We start from the raw sequence: 17,888 nt of genomic DNA on the forward strand, positions 1-17,888 counted from the left end.
TCTTGCAAATGACTGATACTTCATTGTTGTGTTAGTTGTCCTTATGTGTCGAACTTTCGAAATTCTTTCTGGGATTTCCTTACTGATAAATTTCCCCTGAGCCTGCACATTACGTTATTTAATGCAGCAGATGAGCTGCAACTACAATATATTTTAGGTAAAAGGTTACCATCAGGAGTAATCGACAAAGAAAACTCCAAGCTATTCGTCCTGTATACAGCATACTTTGTCATGCAGCGTGCAGCTATCTTCTGTAAATAAGGTACTGAAACTTGCAACTTATGAGTTGACGAACACTTTGTTGATTGATATTGTGTAAGAATTTGTATTCTAATATAGAAATTATTTTTTATTTTTTTTTTTTTTTTTTTTTTTTAAATATTTATTGATTGTATTCAGATGATTTATTCTTATATCATGTAATCTTCCATGGAAGGAAATAAAGATGATGATGATGATGATCTCAAAATAACAAAATCACCAAATTACTATTGTAAAAGGTCTCTAAATAAATTTTATTTTGAATCATGTTCACGAAGTCACAAAGGGTCTTTAATTAAATTGAACTCAAAAAGCTACCGTCATCAAATGAAATTTTCTTGTCTTTTCTATTGTGATTATGAAGGCAACATGATGTTAATAAGACATTTGTGAACAAAACCCGAATATATGATGGACATTAAAGGCGTTAAAATTTACACCATAAAAATAAATGGTATCCGTCCAATTCTTAAGAGAACACATCTATATACTAATTATTAAGACGTAGAAAGGTTGCTAATCATATGTTCACAAATGGAGATTACAAACGAGGAACAAAGTGAAAGATAATAATAATTTTATCGGCAAATGCAGACCACGGACACATGAGTATAATTTAAACCTGAAATATCTGCAAAATATTCATAATCTGTCTGATTACGACTCTGGTCTGATGCTGAAAACCTTAATAAATAAAAAGATGGTAAGTGTTGCTTGTATTAAGACTGGTGGCAGGAAACATTGTAACTTTTTGCATGGTTACATCAGGATAAGGTATTGTTTTGAAGACAAAAAAGATTTGAGGATAATAGAGTTGCTGACCGTGCAAATATACTTTATCTACTACTATGCAAATCAATTTTATCTGCTACTAAGGTATGTATGTATGTATGTATGTATGTATGTATGTGTGTGTGTGTGTGTGTGTGTGTGTGTGTGTGTGTGTGTGTGTGTAGGTAGGTAGGTAGATAGGTAGGTAGGTAGATAGATGGGTCGGTAGGTAGGTAGGCATTACATTTAGGTTCATCAGTAGGTGAATAAGTAGATGGATATATATGCATTTAGGAAGATTTGCTTTGGTGCTTTACGATACAGCAGCACAAATAGGCTATTCAGTGCAGAGAGAATTGTAGCTGACCAGTCTGGTCTGATGCTATGATTCGAATATGCACCCTATCGTTCGTGAGTCCGGCACGTGAACCACTGAGTCACCGTGGCTCCTTTGTGGGAAGATATGTAGAAATGTACTAGGTTTAGGATAAGATTTGTTTATTGTGTAAGTGAGTAGGTAGATTGGTATGTAGTCGAGACATTTTGCATATCAATCTACAAGTCATAACGACACTGCTTACCAACAAAATAAGCTGAAGCATTTGCAGATTTTGGGAAATTCTGATTACCTTAAGGACGTCTTTTAGATACCAATATTCTCGCTGCGAAACCCTCCATATTTGATCGTAAACCAATATATATGTATTTAAAATAAACAAACCTAACGATATTATGAGAAAACTGGCAGTTGGATTCACTCGAGTCTATTTAAAACGAAGCCACATAACAAAAATACTACTGGCATCGGCTCCCTGCTGATGAATCAAACGTTCGTTCATGTATGTATGTATGTATGTATGTATGTATGTATGTATGTTTGTATGGATGGATGGATGGATGGACGGACGTACGTACGTACGTACGTACGTATGTATGTATGTATGTATGTATGTCAATCCCTTGGAGAGAGAGAGAGAGAGAGAACATACACGCTTATTGGCGATTTCCAGTCAATTTGTTGAACCAGAGTTCTACATTGAACTGTTTTCGATCTATTACCCAATCCTCACGAATAATACGTCTTTCAATGACAGAAGGGTTGTGTTTTTCGGTTCAGAAATGTATTCACTCACGGGAAAGATGTAAGCGTTTTGATATAGCAGAAACTTGAGAAGTCGTGTATGGCGTATGGCCAATATTAAAGGCTGGTCGATAGTTATCGAAGTAATACGTATATGGTAACGTATGGCCAATATTAAAGGCTGGTCGATAATTATCGAAGTAATACACGTATGGTAGCTTATGGCCAATATTATGGGAAATCGATACTTATCGAAGTTACGTCGTGTATGGCAAAGTAGGCTAGATAAAAAATACTGTGCTTGTGACAGTTTATATACGAATGGAAATCGAAACGGGGATGGTGCTAATCAAAAGTAGGAAATGGACTATATTTGTAAATTCATATTATATGACTAGCAAACAGACAAATCATTTGATAAATGTTTACTTTTCTCTCACTTTCGAAAAAAAACGTATACGGTTGTTGGACTGAATAGTTGAGGAAGGAAACAAAATCCCTTTAATAGAAGTCTCTCACAAATATGAACATACAGGTTTCTGACTTCGCTATCGATTGGTAATTGTGTGGAAAAATGATACAATAGCATCTTGCTAGAACCAGGTCATGCATTTAATCTATAATTTCATCATTGACTTTATCTCTGATATCAACCAATTAGAATAATATATTGCTTCTTTGGCACTTGTTATTTTAACATTTGTGTCCACAATTTTTTGTAAGCTTTATTTAAAATTCTTATTAATGAATGATTCACGAATTTTACACAATGCAACGTACTTGGTCCGTGTAAACCGAGTATGTTCACCTGTAAAACTTAGGGTTGTAACCCGTTTGGTAGAAATAAGGACAGATGATGATGACATGTTATTACGGAGGCAACCCAAAGGGCTAAACAAACAAACCGCGATGACCTACTAAAATATGGAAAGAAGGAAAAGGCTGATAGGATAGCATTTATCCACACCCACCATCCAGACAACCCCAAAGTAGGAAAATACTTGGGAAACACTGTCCGATCGTGGAATCGTTGGACGCACCAAAGTTAATACTCCCTAACAAACCTGTAATAGCCTATCGGAGTTCAAAAAAACCTCAAGGACATCCTAGTCAGGGCGAAGCTAACGCCAATCACTAAACAAGACCATCCTAGTCAATCTGGCCCCTGTGGCGATAAAAGGTACACAACCTGTCACCATATGATCGAGACCAGGACATTTTCTAGTACAGTGACTAGAGAAAAAACTAAACATACATGGTCCAAACCAAACGTGTAAAACAGAATGTCATTTACCTCATCACATGTAATATCTGTAGCCTTCAGTATGTCGGAGAAACTGAAAAGAATCAACCTTCATAGATCTAATTGGATGACAAAGAAGCTGTACAGAAGCCCGGTTGCAGAATACTTATCCTCCCCTGGCCACACTTTCAGTGACATAAAACTTATTGCAATTGCTCACAACCTCAACTGGAGTCCCCAAACCAGGACAAAAACGAAATCTTACTGGACCCGCCGCCTTAGAACATTGAAACCAGGCGGTTTAAACCAAGACTAGAAAAAGACAACCATGCACAAATTAAAATTATATTTAGCAGCCGACACATCTTCTTTTAAATAATTCTCTAAATTTGCATAATAACCGATGACTACTATAACAATGAAAAAAAGGAATCTTACTGGATACGCCAACTTAGAACATTGAAACCAAGTGTCTTAAACCAAGAACACAAAACGAAAAACAATGCACAAATAAAACAAATAAAATTATCTTTTGCAGCCGACACATTTTCTTTTAAATAATTCTCTAAATTTGCGTAACAGCCTATGACTACTATAACAATAAAATATCTGGGATACAATTTGCGATTACATAAATGTACATAAAATAATCGCTGTCGTTATGGGTCATCAATTTATGGTTCAATACAAATATTTTCTAGTATCAGCAACAATCTGAAATAAACTCTTTGAAACATAAAAAAGCTAAAAGGTTTAATTCCTGTAGAAACATCCATGTAAAGTTTCGCAAACATAACCGTTTTTCTGTTTTATTTGTTTTCTCTTGTCTACATTTTGTATTTGCCTTTTAAAAAAACTCATTAAAGAGTCGAAAGCGCTCAGGCTAATTAGATACTAGTTTCGCACTGTTCGTTGTCAGTTTATTGCATTTATCTTAATCAATCCCTGACACACGTGATTCCTTACTGGATCCAGTGTCCATGATAAACCTATACAGTTTCCTCAGTTGTGGTAAGTACTGAAAGTAACAAAGAAAATACTGAACGTGTGAAGTGCATACTGTCACCTGAGTTATTCCTTTGTTTACATTTCACTTGGTTGTCGTCTGCCTTTTCACCGCATATTGTTCTGTGATTGTTAAACAAGATACAAGGAGCCTTCAATTTTACATACAAAAAGGGCATGGACAGCTGTCATCTTGGAAGTCTTCGTTTTCAGTATAGTCTTATGAGCAAAATACTGAACTAATGAAGCTTGGTGAAGGGATGTACCATGAGGAGTACTACGTCATCACAGAAGTAATTAAAGGTGACCTGTATTTCACCCTTAAATGACTTTAGTACAATTATTTGGTTCGAGTTTATTACTCACGCTCTGTTCATGCTAGAATTGTTATAGCAGACGATTGTTTGCAAATAAATTACGTCCACATCTTTACCGTAATGGAAGGACTAAGTGACCAACATTTCACTTTATCCTGGCTTGGGTTAAGGCTTTGCGTGTAGCCTTTGTCCAGAAGGGCTTTTGTGCAGTCTGTGCAGATGTTTGTATAGATTAATGAATCTTGGTGCATAAATTCACTCACTAATCATGGTGCGGAGATTCATTTCAAAAGTACCAAAACCACATCGCAAAAGTGAATCATTGCGATCTTTGTTTTACACTTTATTGATTTCGATTAAAATTTATGGATTAAGTTTATTTCTCAAACTTTTTTATGGTCGAATCATTAAAGCAGATGACTGTACGCATCACTGTTAGTACCACAGAAGTAACTCACTGAGAAAATGAAGCCTACATTCAACATTTCACTCACGTAGGTTCAGTGTATGCGCGTATCTCATGACCAAATCGTTGTTTGCATACTGTTATTCCGAATTTTATGAAGCTTGGGGAGGGTATGCATCATTCTGATCAATATTGCATGACTAAATCAGGCTACTGTAAACCATATCTCAGACCTTACTGACTTACGATAAAATGCGTTCTGAATTTATTTATCAATCTCCGCTCGTGCTAAATTCATCAAATCTAGATGACTCATTGCAGCTCTATTAATACCACGCCATTACAAAACAAGCTCTTGCCCGTGTTTACCTGTATCTAACACTCTATTTGATTAGGCAAAGTTTTGGCGGTTACTCAAGACCAAGTAGTACTCAGCACCTTGTACACAAACTTTTATACCAATATCCATGAGACTTGCTGATACGACGAGTACTGTATTTCGTCACAAGAGTACATGGCTGTGACCCATATATAATTATTCACTGCCTCGGGTTAATTTTCATTGCATACATCCATTTTTGGTGCAGTCTTTGAGCCTAGCGACAATTTGCAATCAAGAGTCGCTGCAGAAATACTTTGAACCATTGCAGAAATTTAGCATCGGCATCCTTATCAAACACATCCTTCTTGAAAGCCATTGTGGGATATACCATCAGCTCTCTAGGACATACCAGATCGTTAAGAAGAATAATAAACAGAGTGGTTCTGTTGGAACTGTCATGGTGTATATCTTGGGCTATCTGTAAATACTGCTTAAAGTTTGGACTCTGTGTGTCTTCCTCTTCCATGATCACTATAATGTAGGCACTATCCTCCATTTGCTTGATTTGTTCAGGTCTTATGTTTGTTCCTGGTCGGACGTTCTCTGAATTTACTGTGATGTATAAACTACTTGCACTATCATCAGAAAGAGCAAGATATTTGGTAAATTCTTGTAATAATATCTCCTTTAGATCATCCCCGAGGGCCTCCTCGTTATGAAGAAGGAATATATCAAACTGAAAGTTATATTTATCACCATCCGCTTTCTTAGATGTATAAAACGCCTGTCGAAGTCTCTTACGGAGTTCTTTGGGTGGTCTGTCGGTTTCAATGCAATAGAAAGCGCACTTGAGATATACGTCTATATATAAGTCTAGTGGAATGAGATTTTCTTTTTCTGTACACGACATTAGGTCCAGAAGAGTAGCAGCGTCCTCATACAGCCCGGCATCAACATAGGTCCGAACCTTTCCGCTGATGAAAAGGGGATTATTGCTCTGCTCTGGGTCCATGTTTACAATTTCGTCATAAAACTTGAGAGCATCGCCATATTCCCCAAGCATTTTGCTTAATTCTGAAAGTTCTCTTAGGGTGTTAACATTCTTTTCCTTTGCCTCAAACATTTCTTTTAATGTTGGAAAAGCGACGCATTCCTCCTTCCAGTGTTTGAGCTGACTTGCATTGCAGGCTGCCAGTCTGATGGATCTTTGAAAATAATGATTGGCATCTTCTTTAAACTGGCGTGCTTTTTCTGCATTGTTTTCCGTCTTGGCCATGTCCAAGCGACAAAATCCTTGTTGCTCGGAACAACTTATTTCCATTTTCAAGCTTGATACTGTCCTCAAATCTAACGTCTCCAGAAAAGTACCAAAAGCTTTATCGGGTTGACCAAGGGATCGGTACCACATACCCAGTTCAAAGGATGCCCATCCATTGCTGCTCATATCTCTGGCCTTTTCTAAGTAATGGATGATCTTTGCAGCCACAATCTTGTCATTTTCCGGTATTTGATACGCGTGACTGGTGGCTAAATTGTGTAGTATTGTAGCGCCGTCTCCATTGGAGAAGCATGTGTCTTTTTCCTTGGCTTGATTTTGTATTGTTTGTATCATTACCAAAGCCAAATGATGATATGCGTACGAAGTCTTACGGAGTTTTAGCGATCGTCTGAGACAATACTCTGCCCTGTCGAGTTTATTTATATATCTAAATATTTTGCCGCATACTTTAAGTACATGGGTATCACTCTGATTTTCTGTTAAAGCATTATCCAGAAGTGTTTCAATTTTTGTTTCTGCCAATTCCTCGGGGAAAATGTCTGACTGGTTTATGCTAGGCCTCTGACGTCTTTGAAATATGGCCAAAAGTTCTCCTAAAGATGCCCAACAAATTGCTATTTTCCTCTTACCAATGCCAGAACTTGTTAGTGCGTGCAGCTCATGTGCAGCCCTTTTCATATAGTCTTCATATTTCGATTCCCTGTACTCTTTACTTTGGGTAATGTTTTCATCATTGCATATCTTTCGTAGCACGATTGCTCTATCAAACCTCCACACATCAGCCTCATCCCCTATGCTTTTCGAAATGACCTCATCATATAGGCGCACTGAGTGATGAAAGTTTGTAGGTCCGGATACAGAACAGTAATATGCAATTTCTGCTCTGGCTCTAAGGTAATGTTCTTGGAAATCATCTGACGATTCATCTATTTTACAAAGTTTCTCAAGTGCTTCTTTAGCAGCCGTCTTGAGCCCACTCTTCCAATCCATCCATATCTGGCTACAACGCGCGTTAATATTTATTTCATCCTGACTAACTACTGACTGAAGGCATTTCTTTGCTTCATCTTTCTCGCCTTTATTCCAGTAAAGAAAAGACAAAACATTATTTATTTGGACACGTTCCATGGTGCATTCTACTTCACATGAATTCAGTTTCCTCACTAGCGTTCCAATATTGTCCGCTATATGTCTGTCCGTTTGCTGGCAAGCGATTTCCAGGTTGAAGAAAGAGGGTAATTTTTTAAATGTTTCTTTAAACATCTTTTCGTCTAGGTCATCCATCTTATCTAAAAAATGTAGTAAATCAAAAGATAAGCATTTTATTCATTTGATTTGACAGGTCAATGGAAGCTCATATCAGAAGAAGTTTATGCACTCTAGGCCCAAATCCACAAATGTATGTTTCATGTCTAAAGGTCATCTTTTGTGTATACACAAGCGGATGCTCACAGTGCAAATCATGTCCTTTCCCTATGTGATAATTTTCAGAAACATTGCATGCTAAACAGTTTGATGCAATAAACGGAATACTTGCCGTAAAGTCATCTTTTAGACTTCTACTTGCCTGGAACCCACATGTCTACTGCTTCCTGGTTAAATGATTATATTTACTATCTAGACAATGCGAAGTAACTATTGGACGTGCGCATGCTTCACATCAATTGCAAGAACACCACAAGTACGAGACACCTTATTTACAAATGTATCCATAACTATAATTAATAAACAATAATAACCGAAACGTTCACACAATAGCGTTAAGAAATTTATAGGGGTAAATTTACGAGCTAATTCCGGTTAAACTTAAACATTTTTATTCAAATTGGTTTGTGTACAACGTTTTCTAAATATCACATATTTAGAGAATAATAATAATGAGGACTTTGTATAGCACCTAATCTTTAGAAGCTCTAAGCGCTTTACAACATTAGACAACACCTATAAGATAAAAAAACATATAATAATATTATTGCAAAAACAAACACCATGAAATTAGAAAAACATTAAAAAATAAAAAAAAACATGCTGAGAATATTTGAGGTAGGAAACATTATTAGGTCTTTAAGTGTGTTCTTGCAGTCGAAATAAGTGAGTTTTGAGAGCCCTCTTGAATGTGATCACTGTGTCTTTGTGTCTAAGTTCAGTAGGCAATTCATTCCACGTTGCTGGGCCCTGGTATGCAAAAGAACGCTGTCCATATGACTTTGTTTTTATAGTGGGAATAATGAGTATACGATTGTCAGAAGAGGAGCGTAAGTATCTTGCTTGTGTCTACACATGGGTGAGATTGGATAGGTATGTTGGACTAGAGTCCGACAGTCAAACGTAGCACAGAGAGAAAAAATTGTGTTTGATTCTGGATCGAATGGATAGCCAGTGTTGGGTACAGAGTAGCGGGCAGGTGTGCTCTGATCGTGGTACTCTAAGTATGATCCGATCAGCTGTGGTTTGAACTTTTTGAAGTTTCTGGAGTAGATATTGAGATGAACCAGACAGAACTCAGTTACAATAGTCCAGTCTTGAAAGTACTAATGAACACACAAGTGTTTTAGTGGCATCAACTGAAAGATATTTGCGAATTGAGCTGATGCGTCTCAGCTCAAGATATGTAGCCTTGCATATGTTCATGAATACCAAATAAACTTTGGTATAAAAGAAATTATATTATATGCAAAACTAATAGTGACATTACCATATAAAGACGTTACAACTTTGCAGCAAAAAGGTATTGCATTGTGTGTACTGCGACCTTTGGCTGCATTTGTACAAACATTTAAAATTCTTATTGGTCTTTTTTACCACTATATTGGCACTACTTTACCATCATTCATTTACATTCCTGCTTGATTAGCACGAAGGGATTTTGGAGTTATAAATTGTGAGGGAGTGCAAGATATTTTGTTTGATGTCAGTGAGAAACTTTATTCAGTTTTGAAGCGATTTATTTTGTTGGAAATGGTTTTCTACAGTGCACTAACCTAACAAAACGGCAACACACTAACTTGTGAAGAAAGCTGAGCGTGACATTAAACCTAACCGTTTCTAATTTTTCATTGTTGTTCTGGTAATGTCATTAGCAGCAGCAAAGGGTGTCGGTAATCAGAGTTTAGCTAATTGTAAGAGATTACAGTTTAACCAATGTGTAATAGGCCACGTTGGAACATTGCTACGGTGCTGTCCAAGGACCCTGCTAAGGTTACACAGTTGTTGTTGTCGTTGTAGGGTTTAACGCCATTTTTCAGCACACGATAGGCGGCCAGTATTAATGGTGGAGGAAGACCCCGGGGAAACCTCGGAAAGAACCACCGACCCACGAGAAGCTACTGGCAAGCTTTCTCACATTGGCTGAATTCGAGACTCGAACCCACGCAGACAGAGGTGAGATGGCAGTGATCCATAACGGAGAGCACTTTAGACCACTCAGTCACTCGGAGCCGCCCAGGTTACACAGCAAAACATGAAACAAATGACAACTGGCCATTGAAACTGACGACATACATACATACATACATACATACACTCACATACATACATACATACATAAAAAAATACATACAATTGACCACTGAAACTGACGACTAGTATACATACATGCATGCATACATGCATGCATGCATGCATGCATACATACATACATACATATCCATCCATACATTCATGTCCATCCATCCATCAATACATGCATAAATGGAGTTTACAGAATTGTTGTAAATAACAACAAAAGCTACAGGGCAAATACTGACAGTTTGCACTGATTGGCTTCTAATAAGTAGATACCAAAAACAAACAAACAAACAAAAGAACAAACCCACCAAACAAGCTAAGTCTATCCGTAAAAATCGATCACGTGTGCTACTGGATCAGAGCGAGTATCTGGATGAGGTCCAAACTAACGCATCTATCGGTATGACTGGGGAGGCAAATAATGTAACCACTTGACCGAGATTTCCTTGTCTCGGTGCAAACCCCAACATAGATTCTATTAGTCCGGAAGCAATGCACTTTTGGTACGAAACTAGTATACAAGAAGAACGAAACTTTAAAACAGGAAAATAATATCGAAGTATATTTTTACTACGGCAGAAACTAAGTCAGCGTACTAAATCTTTTATAATTCTCTCCTGAAATATGTCCCGCCAAATGCCGTGTCCATCACCATTTGCAATACTGTTCCATTGGTGGCAATCACCGTTCATAACAGTATATTAAGTTATGATTTTATTTAAGTGTATTATCTCCACTTTGAGTTAAATTGCTTCGAAGAATGTGTGACGTGTTACGTTTTTTTTGTTACTGTACTCAAATATTAATTTATCAATAAGCAAGGGCCGAGATTGACACCAATAAGCAAGGGCCGAGATTGACACCACTAAGCAAGAGCCGAGATTGACACCAATAAGCGAGAGCCGAGATTGACACCTGCAGAAAAGCTAGCAAATACATTATGACCCTTATTGTTTCTTAACATCTAAGGTACAAGTATATCTTAACCTTGGACTGCCCACGCTGTATCTATATAATTATTTTGCAGCTCTCATGGACCAAGTACGCTAAAGAATGCATGGATCATTAGCACACGTGCTAGCATCATCGATATATTAAAGTCTCAAGGAGAGTGAAATATAAAAAAGTATGTTGTGCTAATATACAGACAAATTTATACTACAACATATGACATATAAATCTTACTTTTGTTTACTTTGAAGGTCGTCTCTTTGTCAGCATTCAAATCACTGCATGGAGCCCAGAAAGTAAGGACGTCACATTATCGTTTCACTTATTCTTTTTTCCCCTAGCCCTGATTTATTTTAACATTACGAAGCGATGAAAGACTAAGTGGATCTGATGACCCAATTTCTACATCAGTTCTATTGCAATGCAATGCTGTGTAACTAGCTATAAGAAGGTCGAATATTTGGAATAAACAATATCTCTATAAAGTCATGCGCAATAGCAATTCGTGACGTCGCGTATCATCTGCAGTCAGTTGTGCTCGTCCTTGACAAAGCAGACTTAATATTATTTGTTATATCTAAAAGCCACCGCCCTGTTTCTTAAACATCCTCATTGTGTATGTCATATTTGTCTTTACTACTATTACTCTTTATGCACGCTTTTATTAGTATACCCGCATACAATCTGTAAGATTGATGTCCCCTTGGTCAACACAATAGGTGTTAGCAATATGACTCCAATGAGCACATCAGAACCTATACACTGCAGTTAAGTCTAACTGACGATTGTACCAAGATTACAGTTGTGTAAATTACAAATTGGTCACAGTATTCAATTAGTTGCCCCTTAAATAGCAATTTGATTTTTCTGAGCTCATTAAACTTCACCAGAAAGTGACAAAGTTGAAATTATTTTAAAACTTTTTTGAAATAACCCTTATAAATGTACATGAGAGCACATGCACATGCACAGGTATCGATTTCATTTATCATATGGAATATACACTCGTTTAGTCAAACTCTACCTTTGTACCGGCTAGAATTGAAATGAGACGAATTGTGTAGCGTATAACTATTGTACCAGTAATAGCACCACTTGCCTATTTCCAGGACAGAAACTAGAACTTTCCAAGAATGTTATGAATATCATGAATTAGATAAATCCTGACAGACAGTATACACTTCATTAGGCTGAGCTGTGTACTTTATCGTACCGTTGCGTACCATAGAGTTTTTTCAACTTAGAAATGACGAAAGTTACAAGTTTCCCGTTTAAAAGATATTAATTTCTTACTGTTATTTTCACATGACATCCATCGATTAAAAGTGATAATACAGTAATAATATCAAATGATTTTATGTTTCTATTTTCTCATGCGCAGAACTTGTGTACTTAGACTCGGCTGTGCACCCCATTGGCCTCATTAGCATAATCGTGTTATTTGGCGTTTACAAATATGAAATCACGTGGCTCGAGACCCTCATGATGCAATACTGCAGCATACAGCACTTATAACTTTTTTAAAATTATTTTGTTTCTTTTCTAAGAGCAGCATATATAGCTAGATTTTACTTTAAAAAATTATTCCGATTTTGATAAAAAAAAGTACAAAACCTGATGAACTTTATAGGGTGAGAGGCAGTTTTAAATCCGCTAACTATCTTGCAAAAGTGCGTTTTTTTAATTAAAATTTCAATGGAAAGAATGGGTGAGAAAAATAATCTGTGTCGGTATTTGTACGAAGACAAAAAAATTCCAGTCGCAGGTTACAATTTTTGTCTGCCCCTGGGGAGGCAAATAACGTAACCCCTTGACCGAGATTTCCTTGTCTCGGTGCAAATCCCAACATAGATTCTATTAGTCCGGAAGCAATGAACTTTTGGTACAAAACTAGCATACAAGTAGAACGAAACTTAAAAACAGGAAAATAATATCGAAGTATATTTTTATACGGCAGAAACTAAGTCAGCGTACTAAATCTTTTATACTTCTCTCCTGAAATATGTCCCGCTAAATGCCGTGTCCATCACCATTTGCAATACTGTTCCATTGGTGACAATCACCGTTCATAACAGTATATTAAGTTATGATTTATTTAAGTGTATTATCTCCTCTTTGAGTTAAATTGTTTTGAAGAATGTGTGACGTGTTACATTTGTTTGTTACTGTACTCAAATATTAATTTATCAATAAGCAAGGGCCGTGATTGACACCAATAAGCAAGGGCCGAGATTGACACCTGCAGAAAAAGCGAGCAAATACAGTATGACCCTTATTGTTTCTTAATATCTAAGGTACATGTATATTTTAACCTTGGACTGCCCACGCTGTATCTATATAATTAATTTGCAGATGTCAGTCTTGACAAAGTACGCTAAAGACTGCGTGGATCACCAGCACAAGTGCTAGCATCATCGATATATTAAAGTCTCAATGAGAGTGAAATAACAAAAAATATGATGTGCTAATATACAGACAAATTTATACTACAACATATGACATATAAATCTTACTTTTGTTTACTTTAAAGGTCATCTCTTTTTCAGCATTCAAATCACTGCATGGAGCCCAGAAAGTAAGGACGTCACATTATCGTTTCACTTATTCTTTTTTCCTCCAGCCCTGATTTCTTTTAACATTGCGAAGCGATGAAAGACTAAGTGGATCTGATGACCCAATTTCTACATCAGTTCTATTGCAAAGCAATGCTGTGTAACTAGTTATAAAAAGGTCGAATATTTGGAATAAACAATATCTCCATAAAGTCATGCGCAATAGCAATTATTGACGTCGCGTGTCATCTGCAGTCAGATGTGCTCGTCCTTGACAAAGCGTACGTAATTTTATTTTTATATATAAAGGCCACCGACCTGTTTCTTAAACATCCTCAATGTGTATGCCATATTTGTCTTTACTACGTTTACTCTTTATGTATGCTTTTATTCGTATACCTGCATACAATCCGTAAGATTGATGTCCCCTTGGTCAACACAGTGGATTTTTAGCCATATGACTCCAATGAGCACATCAGAACCTATACACTGCAGTTAAGTCTAACTGACGATTGTACCAAGATTACAGTTGTGTAAATTACAAATTGGTAACATTATTCAAGTAGTTGCCCCTTAAATAGCAATTTGATTTTTCTGAGCTCATTAAACTTCACCAGAAAGTGACAATGTCAAAAACACTTGAAAACTGTTTTGAAATAACCCTTATAAATGTACATGAGAGCACATGCACATGCACAGGTATCGATTTCATTTATCATATGGAATATACACTCGTTTTGTCAAACTCTACCTTTGTACCGGCTAGAATTGAAATGAGACGAATTGTGCCCATGACCATGATGTATACATACTTACATTTACGTGTGCTAACGCAGAATAATCAATGTTGACTGATGGTAGAGAACTAACACGAGTTATTTAATTTCCTTATCAAGGCACTGTGCTTGTTTTTCAAGCAGCGACTTGTATATCGTAATGCTTGTACCATTTCTGAATTGATAATTATCGATTAGTTATGTATGACAGCAAAGGGAATATTGACTGTTGCGACGGGCCCCAGTCACTATTAGTTTGTTTTGTTTTGATTGTGTCTTGTTTGGGGTTTCTTGTTATTGTTGTGTTTTATTTATGATAGCACAATCGCTTTTTGTTCGTGAATGTAAGTGCAGTGAGAAATCACAGTGAATGCTATTGGTAATGCACAATTTAGTAGAAGTGTGTGGAAGATGGTACTCTGTGAAGAAATGCATACAAAATAATGGTAGCTGTAATGCTGCATTTGTTTCAGTTAAGTATCCTTCAACATTTAGCAGTGAGTGCTTGAAAGAATAACTTAACATTGAAATCAAAGTTCATACCTTTTTGTGTTTTGGTGAAAATAATAACGACAATTTTTACTAGCAAAAATTATGATCATCCCCAAAATGAACAGACTGGAATATTTTTATATTCTCTGCTCAGGTGTCTTTCTGTACTTGCTGTACATCTATCTATATATTCTACCACAATTAGTAATTCAGTTTTCTATACTTTATTAATGAATGAATCTGGAGTTTAAGTCTCTAAGCACTTTCTTGGCATCCTTATAATGGTTTCAGTGCGATATGTACAAAATGTCAGACTTTGGTCTCATTCTTCCTTTTCATGTGGACCACTAGTCACTGCCTCATTGTATCCCGGTTTCTAAAGCACTCCATGTCTTGCAAATGACTACACTGTCCAACGCTAAAATCTAATTTTCCAAGTATTCAAACGTCACACACAAAACAATATCAGTTATCACAAATACAAAAAATGTAGCTAAATTATCACTCTTATTTATATAGCTAATTGTACAAAACAAGTGTCAACTCTTTCCGTACACCTGGCCTATTCAACACACAGTAGAATCCATTGTAGAAAAGAAGATGGATATATACATGTACACGTCATATTCGTCGTCACTAAGAATGTTGCACTGTATTCAGTTTAACATTGAAGATTAGTGACCAAAAACAAATCAACAAAAAATATATTGAATGAAGTACCTTTGTCTAAAGTATACAACTTATCATGCACTTGATCTGATCAATTTGTAATTTTGTTAAAATTTGTCTTTTTCATTATTTAATCAACAGTTTTACTTTGCGGGAAGTGCATTCTCACACACTAGCTGGATATCATCCCACAACTACAACACAGTGGCGTCACTAGGGGGTGCGGGCTGCAACGGTGACACCATCGGGGTGGGTGGGGGTGACACCAAAATGACTGTCTATGAAAAGTTTTAATTTTTGTGCAGGAAGGAGGTCCATGGGGGTGACACCTTGATTTACCACACATGACGGTCGATAAAATGTTTGAATATTTGTGCGCGAAGGGGGTCCATGGAGGTGACACCATGAGTTACTGCACTGGGTGACACCAACCCTAGTGACGCCACTGCTACAACAGTTCTCGTACTAACAAGGAAATTCAATATATAAGGTTTATTTTTAATAACTAGCTAATGTCAAGCACTTTAATGATCTTTCGACGAGTGTTAATAACGAAGAGCTGGTAATACTCGAAGTTTACATTTACTGAACTACATGTTGGAAAAGAAGAGAGGAAAAAAGTAAAATGTACGCAAGAAAATAAGTAATTTCCGATAGCAAGTAATTAGTTACTTCTGACCTCTTCGTAAAAAGCAATACTCCCAAATAGTAATAAGTTAAAATATTGATATTCTCATTACGATAAGTCAACTGTTTAAGCTTATTCATCAAGCTCTATTCATGCTAGGACCGCTCCGGTGACCTAGTGGTTAGAGCGTCCGCTTCGGATGCGGGAGGGCCGTGGGTTCGATCCCCGGCCGAGTCATACTAAAGACTTATAAAAATGGTACTAACAGCTGCCTCGCTTGGCGCTCAGCATTTTGAGGTTAGTGTTAGGACTGGTTGGCCTGGTGTCAGGATAATGTGATTGGGTAGGACATCATGCTACATGTCTGCGGCATGATTCCCCATTGCTAGACATCAATATGAACTGACACACTGCAGACATCGTAGCGATATGACTGAAAAATTGTTAAAGCTACGTTAAAAATCCAAATCTCCCCACACACTATTTATGCAACTGAATCAGCGCCAGATCCTTACCACAATGTAAGGTCCATGTGACCTACATTTCACATTATCCTGGCTTGGGTTAAGTTTTTGCGTATACCTTATTACCGAGGCGGGTCTTTATTGAAACCTGTAATTAGGTTGTTGAACATAGATTCACGAATACTGATGAGGGGATGCCCTGTTCGAAGTTTGAAAACCTCATTACAAAAGTTGATCAGTGTAATATTTTTTTCATGCTTCGTTGATATTGCTTAAAATTTGAAGATTCAGCTGACAACTCATGCCCTTTTTATGCTGAACGATCAAACTATATGACTGTTTTATGCGTTACTATTAGTTCTATACCTTACCATAAGCGAAGGTGTTAAGCTCATGACCCATTTTGCATAATGTATGAATCTTGGTGAAGACATGCATATTTATGGGCATGACTTCGTGATAAACACAATTCGCTATAAACCATATTTCACGAGTCACGGACTTTTGTTAAATTGTGTTTTATGTTATTTTTTCAATCCATATTTGTGTTAAAATCGTCAATCTAAATGGATGTATACTTATGTCACGGAATTAAACTCTTTTATTTATTGAATACATGTACTCGGGTTTCGTTTTTTTGTGTACAACGATACCCGAGGGTGATTTATGTATAGTGTGTCGTATTTCGAAATATTGAGTTCGGTTCATCCCATGCCGCACGTGCAAAGTGCTCTCGATGGGACGAACCGAATGCCTACAATGCACAATGTGTATAAATACCTGACCGTACGTATATCTCTTGACAATACAGAATAGTCTTGTCAGCCGGCAGACTGCTTCAAGGACTTGCACATCTTCATCTGTAGAGCTGTCTGTGTCAAATGTCCGGGGTGTCCGGAGTGTCTAATGTCTGGAGTGTCCGGAGGGTCTAAAGTTCGGAGTGTTCCGAGTGTCCGGAGTCTGTAGCAGCTGTGAAGCTGAATTGTAGCAGCCGAAGAGCTGAAACAAAGTATACTGATGACGGGGTGTATCTCCGTACCTGTAATTTGTTAGCCGTGGGCTAATTTTGGGGTTCGTAAAACCCATTGTACCTTTCGGGACTGTAAAGATAAGTTGTATATCTGTCCCATTTTTATCACCATAATTTCTCTTCCTGAGTGAATG

General features: G+C 37.0%; 1 protein-coding gene across 3 annotated transcripts; it reads right to left on the reverse strand.

Annotated features, from left to right (window-relative positions):
• Positions 1-823: 823 nt before the first annotated feature.
• LOC149771595 (uncharacterized) lies at positions 824-14,690 on the reverse strand. Of its 3 annotated transcripts, none has more exons than XM_089948303.1 (2): positions 14,512-14,690; positions 824-7,974 (listed from the first exon to the last, which is right to left on the reverse strand). In XM_089948303.1, the coding sequence occupies exon 2, from the start codon at positions 7,967-7,969 to the stop codon at positions 5,681-5,683; it is 2,289 nt and encodes a 762-aa protein (XP_089804429.1). In that variant the 5' UTR covers positions 7,970-7,974; positions 14,512-14,690; the 3' UTR covers positions 824-5,680. The 3 variants fall into 3 exon arrangements, with proteins under 3 accessions (XP_089804429.1, XP_089804427.1, XP_089804428.1); XM_089948301.1 differs by lacking the exon at positions 14,512-14,690 and adding an exon at positions 13,657-14,177; XM_089948302.1 differs by lacking the exon at positions 14,512-14,690 and adding an exon at positions 11,378-11,865.
• Between the last annotated feature and the right edge of the window lie 3,198 nt (positions 14,691-17,888).

The sequence above is a fragment of the Sinohyriopsis cumingii genome, unplaced genomic scaffold (assembly GCF_028554795.1).
Source record: "Sinohyriopsis cumingii isolate HCF-2022 unplaced genomic scaffold, ASM2855479v2 utg001752l, whole genome shotgun sequence".
Lineage (NCBI taxonomy): Eukaryota > Metazoa > Mollusca > Bivalvia > Unionida > Unionidae > Sinohyriopsis > Sinohyriopsis cumingii.